Source organism: Ptychodera flava, chromosome 14 (assembly GCF_041260155.1).
Source record: "Ptychodera flava strain L36383 chromosome 14, AS_Pfla_20210202, whole genome shotgun sequence".
Taxonomy (NCBI): Eukaryota; Metazoa; Hemichordata; class Enteropneusta; family Ptychoderidae; genus Ptychodera; species Ptychodera flava.
The window spans coordinates 36,017,132-36,041,229 of record NC_091941.1 but is presented as its reverse complement, the minus strand read 5'-3'; the positions used below and the strand labels follow the sequence as shown (position 1 = coordinate 36,041,229).

The 24,098-nt window shown below is 37.5% G+C and overlaps 1 protein-coding gene across 1 annotated transcript; it reads right to left on the bottom strand.

The window, feature by feature from the left end:
• Positions 1-2,895: 2,895 nt before the first annotated feature.
• Positions 2,896-9,152, bottom strand: LOC139150713 (uncharacterized). The gene is made up of 4 exons (XM_070723128.1): positions 8,862-9,152; positions 8,147-8,466; positions 5,403-5,600; positions 2,896-4,217 (listed from the first exon to the last, which is right to left on the bottom strand). The coding sequence occupies exons 1-4, from the start codon at positions 8,932-8,934 to the stop codon at positions 4,167-4,169; spliced, it is 642 nt and encodes a 213-aa protein (XP_070579229.1). The 5' UTR covers positions 8,935-9,152; the 3' UTR covers positions 2,896-4,166.
• Between the last annotated feature and the right edge of the window lie 14,946 nt (positions 9,153-24,098).

The following is a 24,098-nucleotide window of genomic DNA, read 5'->3' as shown; positions in this document are numbered from 1 at the left end:
TATAGGTTAACAGACTGACACTGAGTAAAGGTGGATCAGGAGCAGCCAACTTGCCGATTTTAAACCAGAGATATTTCATATGAAACGTACTATTCTACGATATGTTGAACAAAATTTAAATTTCAGGATGAAATGGAAGCTGTTTGCAACTGCCCTCCCTCTTACTTGTCTTAGATTTGAAATTTCTAAAGGTTTCCTCGACCACGTCTCCAAGAGCATCACAAACCTAAGACAGAAACCCATTGCACCCCTTTCCACAAAAGCCAACAGACAACAGAATCCCGAGTTTCCCGAGCTCATTAACTCTTGGATCAGAAACAGAATCAACCATTCTGGTCCGCCCATCCTTTACTCACCCGCTTGTTTTTGTCTTTCGCTCCAGATCATTGCGGACATACGCAGCATAAAATACGTTTATTACAGGAATATGATCGGAGCTGCAATGTCATCGGTCGATTTAAGACTTTATTCTGAACCCGTACAAAAGGTATATTGTAAAAGTTGGAGAGTCCGAATATCTGTCCCCTAGGCGCATTCTACCCTAAATAGTATAACTGTGATATTGTTTCATTCTAGGCGAAGGGCAGTATAGCATCACAAGCTTTTGTTAAGTGAAGATATTCAGTGTGTGATGTTTAACATAAGCAGAATTACGGCATGTAAGATGAACGGCAATACAATCACATTTTGTATAAGTATTTATGTCCCATTTCCCAAGAAAACCATTTTCTGAAGCTAGGGCATACATTCTTCGGCATGCATTATCATGTTTGGCAAAAAAAATGAGGAGAAAGAAAAAGGAGTAAAAAGCCAGGGTGTAAACTTCCTTATTGAGTTAGTAAACATTATATACAAGTTTATAGTAACAAAGTTTATTCAAATATTACCTTTTAATGATGATCAGGCTTTACAGCAGGGAAATTAATGTTGACCATGTTTGACAGATGTTTATTACAAGTTATTGTTTACATCTTGTTTCGATAGATACTTTTTGCAAAACTTTCACCAGTAGATGTTGATGATCCACATTTTCTGAAAATGGAAACAGGGCTAACAGAAAGCAAAGCGGCATTTTATAGAAATGCGTGAAGTTAAATCTCTTAAGTAGTGTTGAACGTGTTCACTGTGTAACTGTTATTGCATTTTTTGATTTCTACCTCTTTTAATTACATTGTTCAGAAATAGAATAATACCATCAAACGGTGCATGTATGTAGACAATCTCCGAGTTTGTTTCTTTTTCCTCAAAAAATGTAAAAAGTTCCTCTATCTGTATGAGAGAAGCTTAAAATTAATATAGGAGCTACAGACATGGGTATTTGTTGTGTTTTATTGAATAAATGTTTCAGGGTAGTTTATTGTAATAGTTGTTGTTTTCCTTTATTTATTTATTCATTTGAATAGAGAGAGAGAGAGAGAGAGAGAGAGAGAGAGAGAGAGAGGAGAGAGAGAGAGAGAGAGAGAGAGAGAGAGAGAGAGAGAGAGAGATGCACTGGCGTGTGGATAGATGGATAGACAGCTGTAACAAAATAAATAATGATGATATATCAGTGACATTGGAATCTAAAGATGTAACTAAGTGATTATCTGCATTCTAATTCAGATCTTGTGTAAGGTTACAGCAAATGACCCTACAAGCCTCGGTGCCGACCTAAGTAACCTGTTTCATATTTTACTAAACATCCATTTCAGTTTATTAAACTTACTACTGGATTATGCAGGTACTCCTCAGTTTGTGCTGAAAGTCTCATTATAACCAGGAGAATTTGCCCAGGAACCAAACCAAGACTTGGAGCTCCATTGCCTCTCACAGTATGACAGAGGACAATGTAGTGAGCCAAGACTTATAATACCATTCAAGTATTTTCAAAATACACTCGTGTTCACGAAACTTCAAAACTTATTACGTTCAAACCCATTAGGTTACTAAGTTATATTTCAGTCATTTACTATCTGTCATTCATCAAAATCTATGTCATTCTGCAAAAGTCAGTCGCTCATGTCTCTCTTGTTCCACTATAATTTTCTGCTGCAGTTTGTGGAGGGACTAAAACGAAGAGGATATTAACGGCCCATGAGCACAAATCAGTGGTGATTTCCAGGAGCTTCGGATAGACAAAGACAGGTTGGTTTGGTTGTAAGAACAGATACTACACACGTTAGTACAAACAGATTTTCCTCCGACGACATCTGTTTCATAAAAGTCAGCTATGTTAGAATCGATGAAAGGTTATTGAGATTAAAACGTTGGGACCCTGAACACTAGGGCACATGATCCTCTGATGTAGGATATACCCAGAATGTCCGACTAGATGATGTGTGAACAAATCAACGTTTTTTAACACATGTAATTTTTCTCTCCATATATCCAGCAGGCGCCGATTCCTATAAAATCGCAATGCCATCGCGTCAGCGGTCAGTCCACTTGAGCACATCGCAACCCACAGCGCGCAAGTTTTTTTTAAAACTTTTCCCGTAACAGTGTTTCAATCGACTTTGCCCGTGCGTTTGACATACCAAAATGTTTTATTTAGATCATAGATATTGATTTTCGAAAGTTTAGAACAATTGAAGGGTTACAGTTAAAGAGAAAAAGAAGTAAAGAGGGTAGAGAAAGAAAGAAAGTAACACAATTTGAACTAATTTGGAATAATTGGATTTTCATAATCTTTAAATTTCTCAAAAGTTTTAGGTGCCTGATAGTTTAATGTTGCAATAATAAAAATTACTTATAAAAACAAGTGTAAAATCAGATGAGATCACATTTGTAGATTAAATCAACATTACCTCACCATCCAATTATCCCAAAATAGTTCCAATCGTGTTAAAAGACAATTTCACGAGATATAACGAAGTGCATTTGCAAGAGAAGAACACAAACTACAACCGATAATGATTCTGCTGTTCATGATTATTTATTCTCCAGTCAGATACGAGTAAACCTATCATTTTACTGGCTCTCACGCAGTACAATTGATAAAATATGATTTCATGGACATAAGAATGCCAAGTTTGGTGGCATCCTTTCTTTAGCCGAAAAGCATCATGTCAGATATATCTATAGGATGCAGGTAGACTAACCAAAATGGCATTACGGCAGAGCGTATGCTGCAAGGAATACATCGGTATCTTTCCATCCATCCTTAATACCGTGAGGATGGCCCATTCGTATGTAAAAACCCCTCTGGTATTGCGTCTTCCACTTACTACACTTTTTTTGAAAGAAAAGGAATTGAGAGCAGGATCGCATTGTCTTGTATCGCTGACGGTATTTCGTCACCACTCCATAGTGCTGGGCTGACGGATGATCTGTAACTCGACGGCCGACGATAATAGGAACTTTCTGTCCACTAACGTTTTGCGCACCTGATCACTGATGGATTTTGTGATAGGCCCTGCTAATTCGTATCTACTCGACGTCAATAGCTGTACGCTACGTCCTCCTCTCGCCCGAAAGAATTCTTGATACCGTCCATGTCATATTGCCAGGTGACACCTTGTCCATTGTAGCAAAACGAATTCAGTTCATCACGTATTTTGACGGTGTATCTAATGACTTGCTCGTTCGATAATTCTGGAGCTATGGTGCTATTCTCAGGTCCCGTCGTACCATCTTCGCCACTGCGCCACAAGTTTTTCAGGCGACTGTTGACTCCAAAACGGTGTGCAAGTCGATCAAAGTAACCGAAAACCATCGCCCAGGCCACGGAAGCACTACCTGTTTGACACTCGTTGTGGTTTGTTTGCCAGTATCTTGGGAATAAATGCTCTCTGTCTATTTCATATTCTTTGTACTGTGACCAGCCCCAAACTTCCGTCCAAGTTCGACGCCTCTGCCTGTCACTAGGATCATCTTGTCCGCCGTTTCCATCCATACCGTCAGCCCAGCCTTCCGGTAAAATGCCAAACCGACGAACGAACAACTTCCCCGATTTCAGCTTGACTTCAACTCGGAAACTGAGTTCGTTACCATGAAGAGCCTCCTTTATCATAACGTTGTCATCGCTAAGAGCAATCACGATGACGGAATTCCATTGTCACCTGTATGTATCTTCTCCCTGTTCACTTTCCCGTCTTCGTGGCACAGATCAACCAAAAGCTTAGTACATAGGACTTCTTGCGCTCTCGGGAGATCGTCCTCTGTCGATGGCTGATGCGGAACAGCGGTCACCCAGATGCTTTCGTATTCTTCACCAATCGCAACTCTAATAGCTTCCCCTGAAACAGATGTATGTACAATACATGCAATTAAATTCAGGGGCAGTATGATGATAAAAATTCGCGCAATATTTGCTTATGATATTTAAAAGGATGGCAAGTTGCATACGCAAAGGGGGTGTATTCAAGGTGATGATGATGATGATGATGATGATGATGATGATGATGATGATGATGAAGATAGCATTGCACCATTATGTAAAGAATGTATCTGAGGATACATTAATTAAATTAATTAAAATTAAGTCATCGACTAACCATTGATTCGACGCAGTCAAGGGTATTGAAATATTTGCCAGAAAACGTGAATGCAATTTTGGCAGACACTAGAGCTTGCCGGCTGTAGATTCACTCACAGCCATAGTTTGTTCATGACAGTCTAGGTGAAGTATGCCCGCGAAATAAGGTAACGTGCTGAAGAAGCTTTGAGAGAGTTTTGTCTGATTTATGTCTCACCAAACTATTCATTCGAGCAATGTATCTTGACTAAAATCTGTTTTGGTATTTGTATCGTCCTCGTCACCACCACAACCACTGCCGACACCACCACCACCTCCATCATCATCACGATACTTGAATAATTCGTCTATTATCTAATGTTTCCCTCGTAGTGCCGTCGAACCAAGGGTACATGAAGTGAGTTATCCCAGCTCGACTGTATTTGAGGCCAGGATAATTGAAACACACCCATGCCAAACGAAACCCATGATGATGCTTTTAAGCTATATTCCACTAACGAGGGCCAACCACACAATCGGAAACCGCGTTCCTTTGTAATACTCAATCGACCGTCAGACTATCTCGTGTAATCATTTCTCCGGAATCTTCAGCGGTTCAAGACTTCCAACAACTTGTGCCAGTAGTATGAATTTGTCTGTGAAGGTAATTTCAAGTAGCAGTTTTGGTGTTGGTATTTTCAGCTTTCCTGCTTTCGTTTAAGGGAGTAAGTGTTTGAGATTATGCGCGATGAGTTGCGTTTACCCTACACGCAGTTCCCTTACACGACCGAAACTTTTCAGTAAAGGAAATTGGGAAAGCTCTAATATTGGCTCAACAGCGACCATATTTACATGTAAATAAGATAAACATTTAAACGAGAATAATATATCTTCAAATTTCGTTGTTGGTGAAACATTATTACTCCAACGTAACAGAGTAAACAGGTGAAATGTTACTTTCTTGTACCTGGATGAAGAGCTTGTTCCGCCACAATCTCTTCGCTTTCAAACTGACTTGAATTTTGTTGCCATCAACACGGTCGAAAACAGACACCGTTTCCGCTTCTCTTCCTCCTGCCTCAATTCGTTCAATGTGAGTCAGCCAATCTATTTCAGCCAAGGGCATGAGTTCTTCGATTAATGTGGTCAAAGCACGAATGCAGTCCTGAAAGTTTGTTAAAGTTAGAAACAAATCAAATCTAGTCAACTGCGCAGCCCAAGGGGCTCATTGCACTTTGAAAGTTAAGGCAGTGTTTTGTTTGTATTTGTGTTGAAAACGTCGAATGTGAAATTGTTCATATGTGAGTAATTTTTTTCAAAACTGCAGTATTTTTCGCCGTATACTTTCATCTTGGGAGCACGGTATGTGAAACTGTTCTCCGTATCTAACTAAGCGAATTACCATCTGGGCCCAAATAAAATAGGTCCAGATTTTCTCGGACCAAAATCAACTCGCTATCGACCAAATTCTATCTCGGCTCAAATTTAGCCAAATTATTGGAGAGCACACCTCAGACAAACAAACAAACAAACCAGATATGAACTGAATATGCTCACGTGTTTTACAGCAGGTTCATTAATAGTAGTACGCTCATGGAACAATAAGATATATGTTATCACTAAATATAGCAGGTTTTTTTCAACATCGCACAGTACTCTCAGATTTTAATCACATAATTACAAAACTTTATTTAATATGCAAATGAGCTGTTAATTAACTTGACACTGGTCAATGCTTCATGGGACAATTAAATATCCATCAGATCAACATTTGTAGCACATTTTATTTAATTTAATGCAGTAATTTTAGAGTAATGTCATTAATTGCAAAGTTCATTAAATATGCAAATAATCCCTATATTAACTTGACACTGTTCAATGATTCATAGCACAATTAAATATTTATCAAATCAATATCTATAGCACGTTTCAAAAAATTTGGTGCCCTAATTTCAAGTTATATACCTGATTACAAAGTTTATTAAATATGCAAATGAACCCTTAATTAACTTTACTAAATGTTTTACAACACAGTTAGATATCTGTAGCAAGTTTCATCAAATTTAACGCTATAATTTTGGAGTAATATCACTAATTACAAAGTTCATTAATATGCAAATAAACCCTTAATTAACTTCACACAAGTAAATGCTCTTCACCACAATTAGATATCTGTCGGCTCAGTATCTGCAACAGATTTCTTAACATTTGGTGCAGTTATTTGGAGTTATATCACTAATTACAAAACTTCATAAAATATGCAAATGACCTATTTGTTAACTTTACACTGCCAAATGCTTCTCAGTACAATTAGATATTTATCAAAACAATAACTGTACCCAATTTCAAAGACTTTGGTGCCGTAATTTCAGAGTTATATACCTAATTACAAAGTTCATTAAATATGCAAATGAACCCTTAATTAATTTCACATTACTGAATGCTTTACACTACAGTTAGATATCAGTCGGATCAGTATCTGCAGCAGATTTCATCACATTTGGTGAAGTTATATCGAAGTTATATGACTAATTACAAAACTTCATAAAATATGCAAATGACCTATTTATTAACTTGACACTGTCCAATGCTTCTAAGTATAATTAGATATATATCAGATCAATATTTGTTGCAAGTATCATCAAGTTTGGTGCAGGAATTTCAGAGTTATCTCACTAATAACAAAAGTTCATTAAATATGCAAATGAGAAGGCAATTGACATGACACTCACAATATCATCATAATGTTCTGAGATTGTCATCTGTGAAAAGTTTCATGAAATTTTGTGCAGTATTTCTTGATATTTGTCTACACTGTCATTACCGTCTCCATAGGGAAACCATTGTACGGAAAAAAAACGATATTGCATAACTTCATTAATATGCAAGCCACACTAACCAAAATCTAATCAGTTCTTGCAAGTAGCATATGGTACCTGTGTACCAAATCTGACTTGAATCCGTTCAGGCGTTTTTGAGTTATCGTGTAAACAGACAGACAGACAGACACACACACACCTACACACACTAACACACACACACACACACGGACAGACAGACAGACATCGCTATGACAATAGCCCACGTGTTTACACACTTGAGCTAAAAAATGAGCGAACGTCAAGTAACCTATATATTCGTGTACTTTCTCTATTGTTTTATTTTACCTGAATGAGACAAGAGAGGAAGTTGGCTACTAGAGGCGATTAACATGACCGAAACTTTGATCGTTTACTCTTGCTCAGTGACGACCATATCAATCAGTAAAGAACAAACTTGTAAAAGTGGAATCTCGCCACGCTACATATAAGAATGGTGAACGGCGACCTATGCATCGTCTTCACATCATCAAGACAAAAACTAAGTTACATTTAAAGATTCCGAAAAGCTTACAAACTGAAACTTTATTTTGTCACAGGCCTGCGCATTAGTCGGTTTTAGGCTGAGGTGGTCCTGGTGTAGCAAGTTTTGGACGGAGTTGGTCTTGGCATAGACCATTGGACGTCTTTGGGATGCATTAAATGGAAAATTTGTATAAAAACGAAAGGGTCCATGTCTACTTTTGCAGGGATTATTCAAGGCTTACAGGAACCGAGCATGAAACCGTAGGCTGTGACAAACTTTAAGGCTTGTCGCAGAGAAATTCTAAAAATTATCTGACAAGTTACACTCATATTCCAACTTATAATACATATATAAAACTGTACCAACCTCTTTTTCAGAGTTTGCGTCACACACGCTCCCTGTCACATCAGTCGAAGCCGCCACGATTTGTCCCTTTTCATTCTTGCAGAATATGTATTCTTCTGGATTCAGCATGTAGAACCTGGTGCATGATGCTCCGAGTATAGTGGCTGCTGTATCGACCTGTTGGGTTGGTGTTGGTAATGACCCCTGGGCAAAAAGCCTGCTATTGCCGATGTATCTCTTTGCGGAGAGTATTACGTACTGGTTGTCACTGGTAAGGATTTCCCAGAATGCCAAATACTCTTTGGCCAGTACCTTTCTGTAGACTGGTATCGCTTCTCCAACTGAAAGGAAATATGGGGCGAACATCATTAGATGTCGGTATTTTCCTCACATGCAAACATATGTTTACGCTAACTATGGTTCGCAATCCGTGAAGGGGTCTTTTGGATCGTGTATACGAGCTTGTTTCGGTTAACTAGTGTCCAAATTCACTAGGATTTTGTATTACTTCATGAAATGATTTTTTATCGTTTATACTCATGACGAATCGCCTAGAACTTTCATACTGTCACCGGTAAACTTACGAAAATAGTTGATGTGTAAAGAAAATTAATCTGAAGGAACAGGATAGCAATCAACAAAATATCTCATCTTTATCGCATTACATAGATTCTTAAGTACAGAGGAAGTGATGAAATACCGTTTTAATTCATTTATGAGATCACAATTATCTCACCTTTAGTGCGGGGAAAAGTCAGATTTAGCGACTCTGATATGTCCAGTATTTCGTCTTGGATCTCCAATGGCATGTCGCTGACGGGTTTGGGTATCGGGTTCTGCTCTTCAAGGCTGGCGGTAATGCTGCTTCGATAGATGACGATGCAGAAAATCAGGGCGTTGTGTGCCGGATCGTGTACATGGCCAGATGAAGTGGCCACAGCTACATGAAAGACTATGCCAACCTATGGGGAATTTATACTTTTTGAGGCCCGATGACGAAATAAGAAAAAAACCTAAAACCCGAGGAAGCAGAATTAATAGCTTGGTACCTGTATATACAATGTTTTAGCGAGAGGTAAACAATGTCGTTTTTAACCATTAGCTGGAACGCTGACAAAGCACTCCGCTGACTCCGGGGAATCTGCTGGAACGAGCACACAATAACATGATAGCAAAAGTCTATCCATTTCTCATCAGATATGTACACGCCCATGTCACATTGGACACCCCGCAGACAGTAAAGGGTGAGTGTGTGTACGCGGTGGGTGGGGGTTGGACTAATGTATATGGCTGCATGGTGATTACAGATATATGTTTCTAGAAAAACTTAAAGCTAGCATACTTTAGAGCGAAAGTACGAGTGAAAAATAAAATAATGCGATGTGTCTCATGTAAACGGTCTACAACCAGATATGAGGTAAGAGTGCTCCCTTGTTTTAGAGGGAAAATGGGCGCTCCTTATTAACAAATGTTTACTCTTTAAAAAACTCGATTTTATTAATTTATTTAGTAGATTTTGTTCGTTATGATTATATTAAATGGTCACGGTGCATAAATTTAGAGGAGTGGACACGCTCAGATCGGCTCAGCGATATTTGATATAAGCTTTCGAAGACCAGAATTCTCCTTCAATGATAATCTGCCGAGTTGAAAATAAGGAAATTATGCAACATGTAGCCCTGTTGCATGATTTTCTTCATACTATCGAGTTATTTTTCAAAGAAAATAGTTCTACACATTATCACAATTTACAGAAAACATTTAATGTTGACAGCTGTACTAGACTACTTGTTTCATGATTGTAACAGGATGAGTCCTTTTACTCAATAGAGAATATGTAAAGAAACAGCTGTTATTTTGAATTTTTAAGCGAAAATAGTAGCTTTTACGAGTAAAACTGAAAATTATGAATGAATGCTGAAAATGCAAGCTGAAACTGACCACATTGCCTGATAACTGGGCCACATACACGACTTTATATTATAATTCCATTGCCTAATAACTGGGCCACATACACGACTTTATATTATACTTTATTAAAGGTCTGTTTTTGTGATATCGAAAAAGCAGCGAAGTAAAACATTAAAGAAGTCATTGAAAGGTTTAGCGTAAAAAGCATACATGGTCTTCATTTGCCATTTGCTAACGACAGCCACAAATCATATTCAACAGGGCTCTGTAGTTAAGGTAGAATGCGCCTCGAAAGTGAAAAGTTTAAACTTTGGCTCAAGCTTTCCCAAATAAAATTTTAACCATTTTCTTACCAAATCAACAATAGAAATCAGGGGACACCGTGCGAAACAAATTACTCAACGTTTTCGATATTTGAAATTCAAAATGGCCGCCATCCCCGTGTTGGAGTAAAAATAACATTTTGGATTTTCGGAAACCTATGTAGAGGAAAGATTTCCTTTTTCCTAGAGCTTTAAAATGAACCCCGCAAGTGGTAGATCAGAAAAGAATTTTAGATATTTGAAAGTCCGAGGTGCGTTACGTCACTGACACACTATCCTGAGAAAATGTTTACAAAGTATAAAGACAATGATGTACATCTCACGGAATTCACAACTCTGGTACCCTCAACAGCTACGAATGTAAATTTTAATGTAATGAGTCAATGACAAGTTTTTCTCACTTCAGAAAAAATTGTAGAAAAACAGTGAACCTGTTGTAAGCTACTACACAATGAACACCATCCTAGGTGTATTTTTATATTTACTCAACTCAAAGGGCACCCTCAGACAAACACTGATTAGTAGTTTACATACGGGAGATGTGCAACCGGTGTCCTTCGAAGTGTGTGCAGTCTATTTGTCATGTACTATGTACGGTAAGGAGAATCACTTTTTTCCGCGTTACTTAGCGATCGTATGAAGCGGTTTCATGGAGGCAGATCAAAACACCATGTTGCTCATCGATATACGATGCAGGATGTGAATATTAATTCAAATTTGTTCACTTTTTACAGAATGACATTCTGTTGCGCAATTTATTGTGTACGATCGTGGTGTTTTGTGCGTAGGCGGGAATAAAATATCATTTTTATTATAAATGAGCATCTGTACCTACATTGAATGCTTGAACGGTGACGCTCACCGATATCGATAACTTATTCATCGGTGACAGGTTTTTGACAGGTCGTTTGTGAAATTATTGAAATTCGGATGACGCTATCTCTTACCACCCACTTTGCAAACTAAATTTGTAAACACACATGGCTAGTCGCCTGTCACTCCATGTCATTGTATAGTGTACCGTTGTGTTTACCAAATTTCGAAATCCCGTCACCAGAGTACGTAGACCGTTAAATACATTTGGATTTATGCATTTGTTCGTTACAAATTCTTAAAAATGACAGTAATATATGGATAGTTATCGATAAGCGTCATCGTTCAAGCATTCAATGTAATCGGATTAACATATAGATACTGTTGCTCATTTATACTAAAACTTATATTTATTCCCGCCTACGCACAAAACTATGGAAATCCGGTCACGACATGCGACCTGCGACTTCAAAACTGCGACCTGCGTCCTATGAGTTTGAAACATGCGACCTGCGACTTCGGCATTTTGACCTAGGTGTAACCTGCGACTTCGAAACTGCGACCTGTGTCCTGCGAGTTTGAAACATGCGACCTGCGACTTCGGCATTTAGACCTAGGTGTAACCTGCGACTTCACAACAGCGACCTACGTCCTGCGTGTTTGTCAAACTGCGACCTGCGACTTCACAACTGCGACATGCGACCTGCGTCCAGTCTGGTGGTTCAGATGGGAGACTGATCTGCATGTGATTCCAGAAACTGAAAAAGAATCATAATTAGGCTTGAAACTAAACGAATCATAATTACGCTTGAAGCTAAAATCCACAGATCGTTCAATTTTCCGTCACAATACGGGACCATGTTCATAGACAGTCTGAGAAATCAGAGAGGTAGTGGTATATTCTTGTCCTCTTTGTCAAATCAACATTTCCCTTGGTTTTGAACCCAATCTTAATGATTGTCCGCTTTTAGGTTAGTTGGCATAAGGGACAACACCGACACTCCTGAATCAAACTGAAGGTATACCCAAGAGATGTTTAAGGTTCATCAGGAGCAGCCCTCCACTTATAATAATAATAATAATAATAATAACAAGGCAGTATTGCTGAAGGCAATGAGTACTTGGGCCGTGATAGAGTAATTTTGAGGACAATATATACTACTATTCAAATATGGTCTTGAATTTCCTCCTGTCAATTAGGCATTTGATTAACTGGCTATTAAACGAAGCAATGGCATGACAACGGCAAAATATGTCTAGCAACTTTGTGTGAGTTTGAGGCAGGGGTTCTTTATTTATAGTGAAAATTGCTTAAACTCCTTAAATATTCAAATTACAGCAAATTTCTTTTGTTCTCGATGGTAGATGTCTAATATTTAGATGGGCATATTTAGATTTCTACCCTATAGTTATCCCTATATACCAAAAATCGGACATCCAGCTCTATTGGCTTGCTCAGAATTAGATATGTGCATAATTAATGAGGTACAATATGAGGTGTCATAAGGTGTCCCATCATACCAAATATGAAGGGTGTAGCACTTGTGGTTACTGAGTTGTGGACAAATATATCTATTTGAGGTCAAAGGTCATTGAGGTCACGTGACATTTTGTCAAATAATGTATTGCTAAGTTATTCCTATATACCAAAAATCAGACCTCTAGCTCTATTGGCTCGCTCGCTTGAAAACAATCTCATAAACCTGGCCATATGGGCAACTGTGTATGGGCAGCTGGATGCTTGACTTCCCGGAGAAGGCGAGCTGTCACGTTCAAGCTCAGGATTATTTGTCGATCAAATTTCAGTAAATTTACCTTACCTAGATGAAATTTTGTCTATAGGCTGAAATTTCGCCGAATTTTGACGAAATTGCATCGATTTTTCAGGTTCATATCAGACATTTTTGAGTTTTGAGTGCAGAAATAAGTTTTGAGGCAACATGGCTGCGACCCCATGTTGACCCCGGTATCTGCTAAAGTGCGGGTTGCGGGCTGCGGGCTGCGGGTTTTTAGAATTATGGCTAGATTTCTAATACATGTAATATGGCATTTAGTATATAAGAAATAAAACCTTTAGAATGTGTCTATTATAAATAATGATGATCAGGTCTATCGTACAGTATCCCTTTTCCTGCGAAGTCCATATTTCACCATCAGGTCAAGATGGTTAAAATTAATGAAACACTACTATATGGTGTATTTTAACGTAATACTGTATATTTGAAGGCTGTTGAAAACATCAATGCTGTAAACTTGATTTTTTGGACTAAAGATGCTATAACAGACCAAACCAAATGGGTGAAAATACGTCATGTTTCTGAAAAAAATCAAAATCTGCTAAACTAAAAGCGGCGATTCCGAGGACCAATTTATTTATTCCGAGCTGCCTGGCCATTACAAATAATTAGGGATCTGAATCACTTTTCTTTCTTGCCATGGATGTGAGTGAGAAATATACGTAATACCAGACTGACAAAAAAAAAATCGCGCCTCGGAATGTCGCCACTTATCGCGGAATGAAAATTGTTACATTTCTAGTATCAGGCCATAGGAAGTAAATTCTCTGTAATGCATCCATTCACAATTCGGTTCCAGGGCAACTCATACAGAAAATTAAACAATGCCTAGTTAAATGCAATGCATAAGGAAAGATTTGACTTAAAAAAGCGTAGAAGTGATGTGTATTGTAAATGCCGTGTATTTTTCATGAAATCTTTAAAAAGAAAAAGACGTACAACAAAGGACTTAGTTTACTTTGCCGTTTCGGTTCAAGCGAGGTCGCGACCTCAGAGAACGACATTCTGCTAACATTTTACGCGAGAATTTCAGTGGGAAAACACGCCGGTGCGTTGCCTTATTTTCAGGAATCGATCTAATTGGAATATTTTTGGATGAGTTTGTGTTCTGCAGCTCTCAATAATTTATCTCCTAATATCATGAACGTATGACTTGCACCTGCAGTATGATAGTCGCTCCATGCCGGTATGCCCCCTTCAAGCATTTGATCCAGCGTGACTTTGAAAGTTTCCTATGACTATAATCGTGTTCACCACAATAAAATTATTTGAAACGGCGTTGAAAACGATTTTGAAAATTGTGTTTTAATCGGCGGTTGAACTAATCTGAAGTGTGAGAAGGGCGAAAATGATATAAAAAAACACACATTTTTTCATGCCCGCAACCCGCAACCCGCAAAATAGCGCATCCGGTTGACCCTGCCTAGCCCTGCGTACGATGCTATGTGCTACAGCTAACACGCATCGTACGCAGGGCTAGCGAGAGAGTTGCCGACATCGACGGTTATTTACGAGAAGTGAATAAAAGACTGTCATTTTTGGAAGCGATCGAGTAGCTGATGTAGGCTGGGATACGACTTGGGCCCAAGAACGCTGAATTTCGGCAGTAATTTGGCTTTTTACGTGAAGTCCCAAAATGGATTTGAAGTCACCGACCCTACGTACGGGTCTTTGCAGGGCTGTGGTGAGCGGGGCGATTAGCTGTAGCGGAACACACAGCATCGTACGCAGGGCTAGTTGACCCCAAGTGAAAATGTGTTCGCGATCAAATCTTCCTATATTTTTTTCAGAATTTTCGACAAAATCATTGCTTCTTAAATCTTTTGTAAAATATAAAATACTAAAATAAAAATGCGATGTGCCATGTCTCCAGATTTCTAAAACACATCGTTCGTTGACCGTTCGACGGAATACTCATTTCGCAAACTTGTGACGCAGTTGAAATCAATACTGACCGCCAAATAATCTTAATGAGACGAGATCATTCTAGACCAGGTTCTAGACATCCTCCAAATTATCCAACCATTCGCGTTAGAGTTCAGCTCGCTTAGAGTATCATAACATTCTTCGGCCTTCGTTTAGATCGACCCTAATCTCTCCCATTTAGGAAATAAATACACAAGCTACCTCGACAAAACTTCGTGCACCATCCAGGACCAAACGCACTACAAATCTGTCTTGACGTCATCATCTCCTTACATGGTAATCGGCATACCGTATTTTTTAGCAAAGGAGACACAGAATACGTCGGAGTATTCAGTTTCAAAACGTATTACATTGTGTGATGTTGTCAAAAAAAGGTAATGTTACTGCAGTGGTATAAATTACAAAACACAAAAGTTCAAATCAGTTTATTTTGGACTGGCTTTACCCAACATTTCATATTGTTTCTAATGCCAGATTTGACCATGTACTTACTGGCGACCCCTTTACATGCAAATTTTGTGTCAAATGGTGTGTTCTCCTGGAAAAACAAACGTACGATTTCTATATGAAGGAGGCGAAATTTGCCCTCAAAACTCGAAACCACCCTTTATGGGGTGTACCTAGCTATTTTGAACGAGCTTCTCGAATCTGCAGCTCTATTTCGAAATGATGGTCTGGTTTTCTCAGCTCAAGGATAAGTGTTCTCCATCGCTGTGGGCATTACTATTCTCAACTGGGGGTACAGTTTCCAGTCGTAATTTTTTCATTGTGTCCGGGATATAAAACCTTTCCTTTTCAAACTTTCTCTTTGATTAACACTAATCCACATCTTGTCAGTGATTAAACATGTTTCAAGTTTAAATGTTAAATTCTGGTCTCGAGCCCTCCTGTTCGACCAAACCGAAATTACCCCTCCCACTTTGGCTCGTCCAGTGGGTGTAGCAAGGTCGTGCCATCGCCTAGGAAACGGAGGGTGCATTAATTGTTGCATTTCGATGCACATTTTGATTATATTCAGAAGATTTTGTGGCAAAAACTCAGATAGAGAAGCATTTATATTCACATCTCACTTATTCAAGACTGGCTGAGAGCAGCACTTCCATTCAGTTAACATCATTACGCCATTTATTATGCCAAGAAAGATGAAGCCAATACATTTTGCCCTCCCTGGTCTTAGCCAAAATGGTTATACCTTACAGTTTTTCCCACGGAATGAAAACAAATGTACTTGGGCTGAGGCCCAAGTACAATAATATTTTATTGCTTGCTTGTAAATATAGGATTTACATCACATTCATGGCAATAAAGTGTAATACAAAAATAAGTTCAAAACTTTTCTTCAATAAAGATAAGGTAATACAATATAATAATAGTAGCTAATAATAAATATAACTAGGGATTTCCTTGTTTACATAAAGTAAAAATATAATCTGCGAGTTGCTCATTAAAAGATAGCTCTTTTGTTAGTAGAGAAATAAACTGATTTTCAGTTGTATCGTTTTGGAAATTGATTTTACTGAAAAATTTCTTATTTTGGACTTTGTATTTCTGACAGACTAATAAAAAGTGTGTTTCATCTTCAATACTGGCAGTATCTTTCAGTATTGGGTTTTTGGAACAGTGTGTCTCCCTTTTTCAATTGCTAGATCATGAGTGCTAATGCGAAGTTTGGTGAGTACTTTTCTTTTCTCACCTTGTAACTGTGTTAAGTAGGGTTCTAATCTAAAATTATGTTTTATTTTGGCGTACATTCTTAGTTTACTATTTTCATCAGTGATCAAATTTTTCCAAAAGACTTCATAATTGTTTGTTAAATTTGTTTTCATTAATCCAGTTATAACTTTGTGGTGTTTAAGTGATGGAGCTTTATCAAGGAGAAAGTCCATTCCATTTTCTTTAATTAAAGCACTTAAACAGTTAAACCAGGATCTATTGTTAGTGTTGTTTACCATTTGCTCCAGAAAAGCTTCTTTAGCAAGATTACAATGTGGAAGTTGTACAATATGAAGCCAGTATTTAACAATATTAAGTTTGATCTCAAGTAGAAGTGGGAATTGTCCTAGTTCACCCCTCACAGCTGCAATTACAAGCTTGCCTATTACACTGTACAATGTTCTTACAAAATTTGAGGTGAGTTTTTTCAATTCTTGATTTATCCCACTTCTTGTAATCATGAAATCTTGTCCCCAAATCTGTGAGCCGAACAGTAGAACAGGTTTTATGAAAACATTTAATAAATGTAGGGGAAATTTTTATCTTTCTGTTGTGTAATAAAACCCTTTTTAACCTTTTCACCACAATGGTTTGTCCCAAATCCATTATTTTCTATGGTAAAGTTGGACCTGTATACAGGGAACTGGGGGTGAAAGGGTTAAAGTATACAAAGATTTTGCTGCTTTATCCGCCAAAATTGTAATTGCGTCACTGAATCTACCATTTGATTTAATTGTCAGTCCTATTAAGTATGTATAGCTCTTAACAGATTTGATGGATGTATTACCATAGTTAAACAAGTGTTTATCTATCAAAGGAGATTTACTCAAATTAATTGCTTGGGTTTTCTGTAAATTAACATCAAGTTTCCAATTAGAGCAAAATGTGTGCAGTGTATTTAACTTTCTCTGCAACTTTTGAAGTAGAGATTAAGACAAGATCATCAGCGTAAAATAATGAGTTAACTGTGGTATTATTCAACACTGGTGGTCGAGTATTTACTTTGTCTAGATTTGTTTTCAAGTCATTGACATATAAATTGAACAGACTAGGACTTAGAACACAACCCTGTTTTACACCTTTTTCAACTTTCAGGCTGGGCGAGACAAAATTATTTGTTTTGATGTGTACTTTTGTGTTGGTGTACATGTGTTTAATAGGTCTGTATAATTTGCCATTAATGTTATTTTTGAGAAGTTTATGAAAAAGACCAACTCTCCATACCGAGTTGAAGGCCTTAGCAAAGTCAACAAAACAAACATAAATATTCCGCTTAATGTTAATATATTTGTGTATTATTGTCTTCAGGGTAAATATGTGATCTATTGAGCGATGTGTTTTGCGAAATCCAGCTTGATTATTATGTATAATATGATTGTCATCTAAAAAACTATTTAGCCTTTCATTTAGAATGTAAGAAGAGAACTTTTCCTACACAGCTTCCAACAGAAATGCCCCTATAATTGTTCGGGTAATATTTATCTCCCTTTTTAATTAAGTGTGTCATAATGCTTGTATTCCAGATGTCGGGAAAGTTGGATGTACCTAAAACTGCATTAAATAATTTAGCTAAGGGTTTACATAGAAAGGAGCCATGTTTTAAAACAACTCTATAAAAAAACCATCAATCCCTGCTGCTTTTTTACTTTTTAAATTTCTAATCGCTGATAACACTTCTTTAGTTGTTATTGACTTATTCAGCTGCTGATTAGCCTGATTCTTAGTTTCTTCAGATGTTAAACTATCAATGATTTGCTGTTGAAAATCATTATACCTGTCATTTTCAATTGAGCAAAAGTTTTTGTAAAATTCCATCCATGTTGATTCTGAGACACAATCTCCAGTATTATTATCTTTATCAGTATTTTTTAAGTACTTGATCAATTTCCATATATCATGTGAATTGTTAGCATGTAGACTGTTTAGTTTGTCTAAGTTGTGTTGCCAGAATTGCAATTTCTTATTTTTAACAAGTTTTTTAAACTTCTTTTTCTTTGTGTAATAATTTTTAACTGACTGTCATATGGAGCTTTATTTAATAGTTTAGCTGTTACTATTAGGTCCCTTTTTGCTGCATCACAGTTTTTGTCAAACCATTTTGATTTCTTTCTCTTTAAATTTTTCTTTCTCTGCTTTTGTCCTTTATCTAAGATGTCATTAAAATGCTTAGTGGCTGATTTAATGTCAGATTTGTTATTACCAATGTTAGTATTCAAAAATTCTGCAAAATCTTTTTGGAGCTCATCTGATGCTAATCTATCCGTGTAATTGAAAACAGATAACTTATCCCATTTCCATTTTGGGGGCATTTGCAATAAATTCACAGTATCTTTTACACTGCTTGGATTAAAATTCGTTAGTTTGAGAAGAGTAGAAATTTGACAGTGATCTAGAGAAAATTGTGAAATTGTGTATTTTAAAATACTCAAAGTTATCGAGGATATCTGTTGTTGCAAGACCATAATCTACTACACTGTTTCCATTCCAGTGGTAACATGTAAATTTTCCACAAATATCTCCAGCTAGTCTGCCGTTCATAATTCTTATATTGTTGGTTTTACATAAGTCTATGCGGTTTCTACCATACTTATTTTCAATCTTATCCATATTGCAGCGATTAAGGTGTGTATCAACAGAATATCCTGGTGGAACTTGTATATGATTTGAGAAATCATTGTCAATAAAATCTGGCAGTAATCCACTTTGAAAGCACCGAACAACACGTAGGCCAACACAGCTGTGTCATCGAAGCTCATCTCTTTCCTAAATGACACCACCTATTACTGATATTACCTGTGACTGCCTTTCACACTCTCAATAAACACCAAATACCTAAAATCATGGATCAGCTCGTGATCTCGCAGGTCGCAGTTTCAAACTCGCAGGTGGCAGCTAGGCCAGAGCACCTGGACGTTGCAGGTTGCAGTTTGACAAACACGCAGGACGCAGGTCGCATGTCGTGACCGGATTTCCATACAAAACACCACGATCGAACCAAATAAATTACCAAACAGAATGTCCTTCTGTAAATAGATGGACCAGGGGCACCGAACTAGCCATTTTGGAACCAGCGACATTTTACATGTAGAAATACTTATCCTGAGATAGTTAGAACGAAATTTGTATTTAAAAAGGGGTGGGCATGGTATAAAAAGGAAGAAGATGACTCCCTCATAGCGACATAGGGAGAGAACTCCGGCTAATGTAGCTTTTGAATATGGTTTCGATTGCAAAGTTACAAAGACCAATTCAAAACTAAATCTGTTTGAAAAGTGAGAAGAGAAGCCACCTACTGTGGATTGAAAGTGGCAGTTGTCAGCAGCTAACCCCCGTGATTTGAAAAAATTCCCCTTTCCTTGTTTTCCTTTCTCCACACTTTCCGCTGGGACATCAAACTTACGATATAAGCCCCTTTGCACCCAAACCCTCATGGAGGTTCCAGACAACTGAATTCTTCTTCCTCCCCTCCGCTCAACCTTTCTTCACTCGCCAATAATTGTCGACTTCAGGGGATAAATTATGGACATGCGAAGCAAAAAAAAAAAAAGTTAATAAATAAATAAATGGATACTGTGAACTAAATGAAATTACAAGGATATTTGATACTACAACGTTTGAATCCACCAACTCTTTTGAGGTTTTCAGGGATCAAAACCAAACACAAAGTGAAATCAGTTTTAATTCTCCAACAGCTACATCATCACCTAACAGCCAAATATCACTTTACCACCTCGCGTAAAACACCTCTGCGGAGTGATTTGCCAATGCGTATATTAGTTTCAAGGTGGCTGGAAAGGCTATTTTTGCACCAATTCTTTTCTCAGAGTTAATGTCAAGTTTGAAGTGTTAGAATCAAGATATTTAGTTCAAATTTTCAGGATAATTCCCTTACTTAACACTTTCTCCATAGAATATAAAAATTGTATATTTGCAGCCATGATTTTGAAATATGATACCTGTAAATATTAAAATTTAATTTTGCAAATTTTTTTACATATTTGAATTTAATAATAATTGGATAGTATCAATATTACCAAATTAGTTATAAATATGTTGACCCTATTTATTGTAAGATTTGTATGGTAGGATTTGTAAATAAAATTAGTTTTTATGATTTTACATGGGTTTACATATCAAAAATTATTAAAAATTCTTTCAAATTTCAAAATGTGATTTTTCAAAAAGTACTTCAAATACAGGAAAATCGTGCCATAAATATCTTATCTGTAACCTTGTTAATAGGCTGTAAAAATTCAATGTCCATATCTCATTTCAAAGGTTGGATTAATTGGTATATGTAGGAAAACTGTTATTCTGTCAAAAATGTTGAAAACAAGCCATATTTGCACCCCTCTTTTGAAGTCACAGAGCAGTCTTTTTGGTTAATCTCACTTTTGACTCCTCTTTGACACTCAAAGAATCTAAAAATGCATTTACAATAGCAGTCACTCACTCTGAATGCAAGCACCGCCTTGTCAAATTTTCCTGAAATACAGCATATTATGACTTTCCCTTTTTAAACATTTTATTAAAAGCTAGGGGACCTCTACCATAGTTCATACACTATGGACTCCCCAACTTCTTCTTATTTGGTCAGTTTTTCAGAAGTTTCAACAAGCTATAACTCCGCAATGCCTTTGTGCCCGAATGTCTAGTTTTTTTATTCCACAGAGAATGTTGACGTCTTTTATATTTTAATAGTTTTGTTGAAGTTTATAACTGACGCCCTAGCCTTTCCACCATCTGGCGACAAGAAATTTCTTCTTGAAAGCATGATTACATCTGTACAGGCTGATATCGTAATTGGTACGGAATGGTCGCTTGATAATAGTATTCCAAGTTGTGAAGTCTTTCCACCTAACTTCAAATTTTATAGAAAAGATAGATGGCGGCGGGGTTTCCACTCTCGTTTCTGATAAATTTGAGAAGGCAAGGAAAGCGCAGCGGAAAGTTTCTCACAACAAACAAGCCGTTTACGATAAAGTGAAACAAGAACTGGTTGATTTTGAATCGACATATGAAGACACTACAGAAGATATGTCAGTTGACGGTACTTGGTTATTTTTCCAACATAAACTTCGCTCCTTAATGGATTATCAAGTTTATACCATCAAATTCATTTCAGGCAATAAAATTAGGAAACCGTGAATCGACCGTTCGATTAATCTAAACTCCGAAAAAGAAATAAATTATTCATGAAACAAAGGATCACAGGGAAACCGGAAGACAGGTTGATGTACAAAGATGCGAAAGCAAATGCACAGAAATCTGTTAGACAAACATATTGAAAACACATTGAAAGCGTTATTGGACCTGAAATTAGCCAGCAGCATGAACATGATAGACGAAAAAAAAACCCGTTCATTTGTTAAATCAATTAGTAAGGACAGTAGTGCCATAGCGCCACTCAAGGATTATGGTAAAATTGTCTCTGATCCATTGGATAAAACCAATATTCTTAATAAACAGTACCAGTCGGTCTTCACTCAGGAAGATAAAGCAAACATCTCCATACTAACGGAGAATTCATATCCAGCAATACCGGAAATTACCATCAGTAGAGAAGGCGTCAGTAAACTTTTAAGTTTCAGGAATGGGGCGATTTCCGAAGCTAGTTCTTTCAGGACTCACGCTGGTATCAAATCCGGTCCACATGCTTTATTCCAGAAATGCTTGATATCCGGTCGCGTTCCAAAGGACTGGAAGACAGCCAATGTCTCTGCCATCTTTAACAAAGTTGAAAGATTCACAGCTAGTAATATAATTATAGACCAGTCTCATTAACAAGTCTGTGTTGTAAGATGCAGGAGCGCATTATTGTAAGCAATATCATGAGCCATTGAAACCGACATCAAATACTTACTGATTGCAAGCATGGCTTCAGAGCGAAGCGTAGTTGTAAAACGCAATTTCCTTGCCTTATCCCATGATTAATCAGCAGCTCTTGACAGAGACGAACAGCATGGCCTTGCTATCCTCGACTTTTGTAAGGCCTTTGATAGGCTTCCTCACGAACGACTTCTTAAATTCGCAAGTTTGAATTTTACGGCATTAGCGGTAACACATTGAAATGGATACGCTCCTTTTTGACTGACAGAACCCAACAAGTGATCATGGATGGAACAACATCTGATACAGTACCTGTTGTGATTGGTATTCCTCAAAGTAGTGTATTTGGTCCTATACTGTTTTTACTGTTTATCAATGACCTCCATATGTGTTCAGTCTAAAACGCGTCTCTTTGCTGACGACTGTGTTGTGTATAGAAAGGTCAAATAAGACAGAGATTGTGAGGCACTACAAAATGCCCTCCGTCGATTAGAGATCTGGAAAACACCTTGGGTATGTCGTTTCATCCAGAAAAATGTAGCATCATTCGGATTACGCGATCAAAATCATCAATTGAGTTTCAATATCATTTAAAAATTTATAATCTCAGAACTGGAAAGTCTGTATAATACTTAGGGGTTGACTTAGCCTCAAATCTCTCATGGAATACACACATTGACAAGATAGTTAAAAGTCCAATAGTACTCTGTTTTTTATGGAGAAACTTACGAATTACTAACTCTGCTATCAAGACATTGGCAAGGCCAAATTTAGAATACCGTTCAACAGTGTGGAATCCCCACACGAAAACTCTCACTGATAAAATCGAGATGGTGCAACGCGGGGCCGCCCGATTTGTTACAAACAGGTATAGAAATACAAATAGTGTTACATCTATGCTGGAAGCGTTACAGTGGGAATCACTTCAGTCCAGAAGACTAAACTGCAAGCTTACTATGCTGTATAAGATAATCAATAATTGGAATGACATTCCAGCTTCCGACTATCTTCATCAGCACCAAGCCGTACGCAAGCACCCTACAAGCTCCGGCAATTTAAGGTTGTAACTGATATCTATAAATATAGCTTTCTCCCAAATACTGTTTGTCTCTGGAATGAATTGCGGCTGTCGTTGCTGAGGTCCCTAGTTTGGCGTCTTTCAAACAGGGCTTATCAATAGTAGAAATCTAATTTTTTGGGTTGGGTGTCTACTTTTTGAGCAACCACTACAAGTAAACTTTAATGTAACTTTGAAGCTGTGCCAGTTGTGGTACATCTTTGATAAAACACCTTGGCCACCACGGTAGCTGGATTGGTTCAAAGTGAAAGTTCGAAGGAAAGCGGGGCTCTTTATGGCTGATTGGTTGGTTGATCCTAGCGCTGCGCCACCGGGTAATATTCAAGGATGACTGCACTGGTGTATTTTGTAAATGTAAAATGTTAGTCGACACAAGACTTTATTCTGTCAGTGGCTCTTTGGCGCTTTTAATGTCAATGTATAAACTCTACATATATTTTCAAAAAGCATTCTTATTCTCTGTTCCCCTATCTGTGTTACAAAGAGGAATCTGTGTAAATCAAATTGCTGTAAGTTGCCCTTATCTGTTGTTGACGAAGTCTGCAATGGAGATATAAAAAATGAAGTACTTAAGCGCATTGATA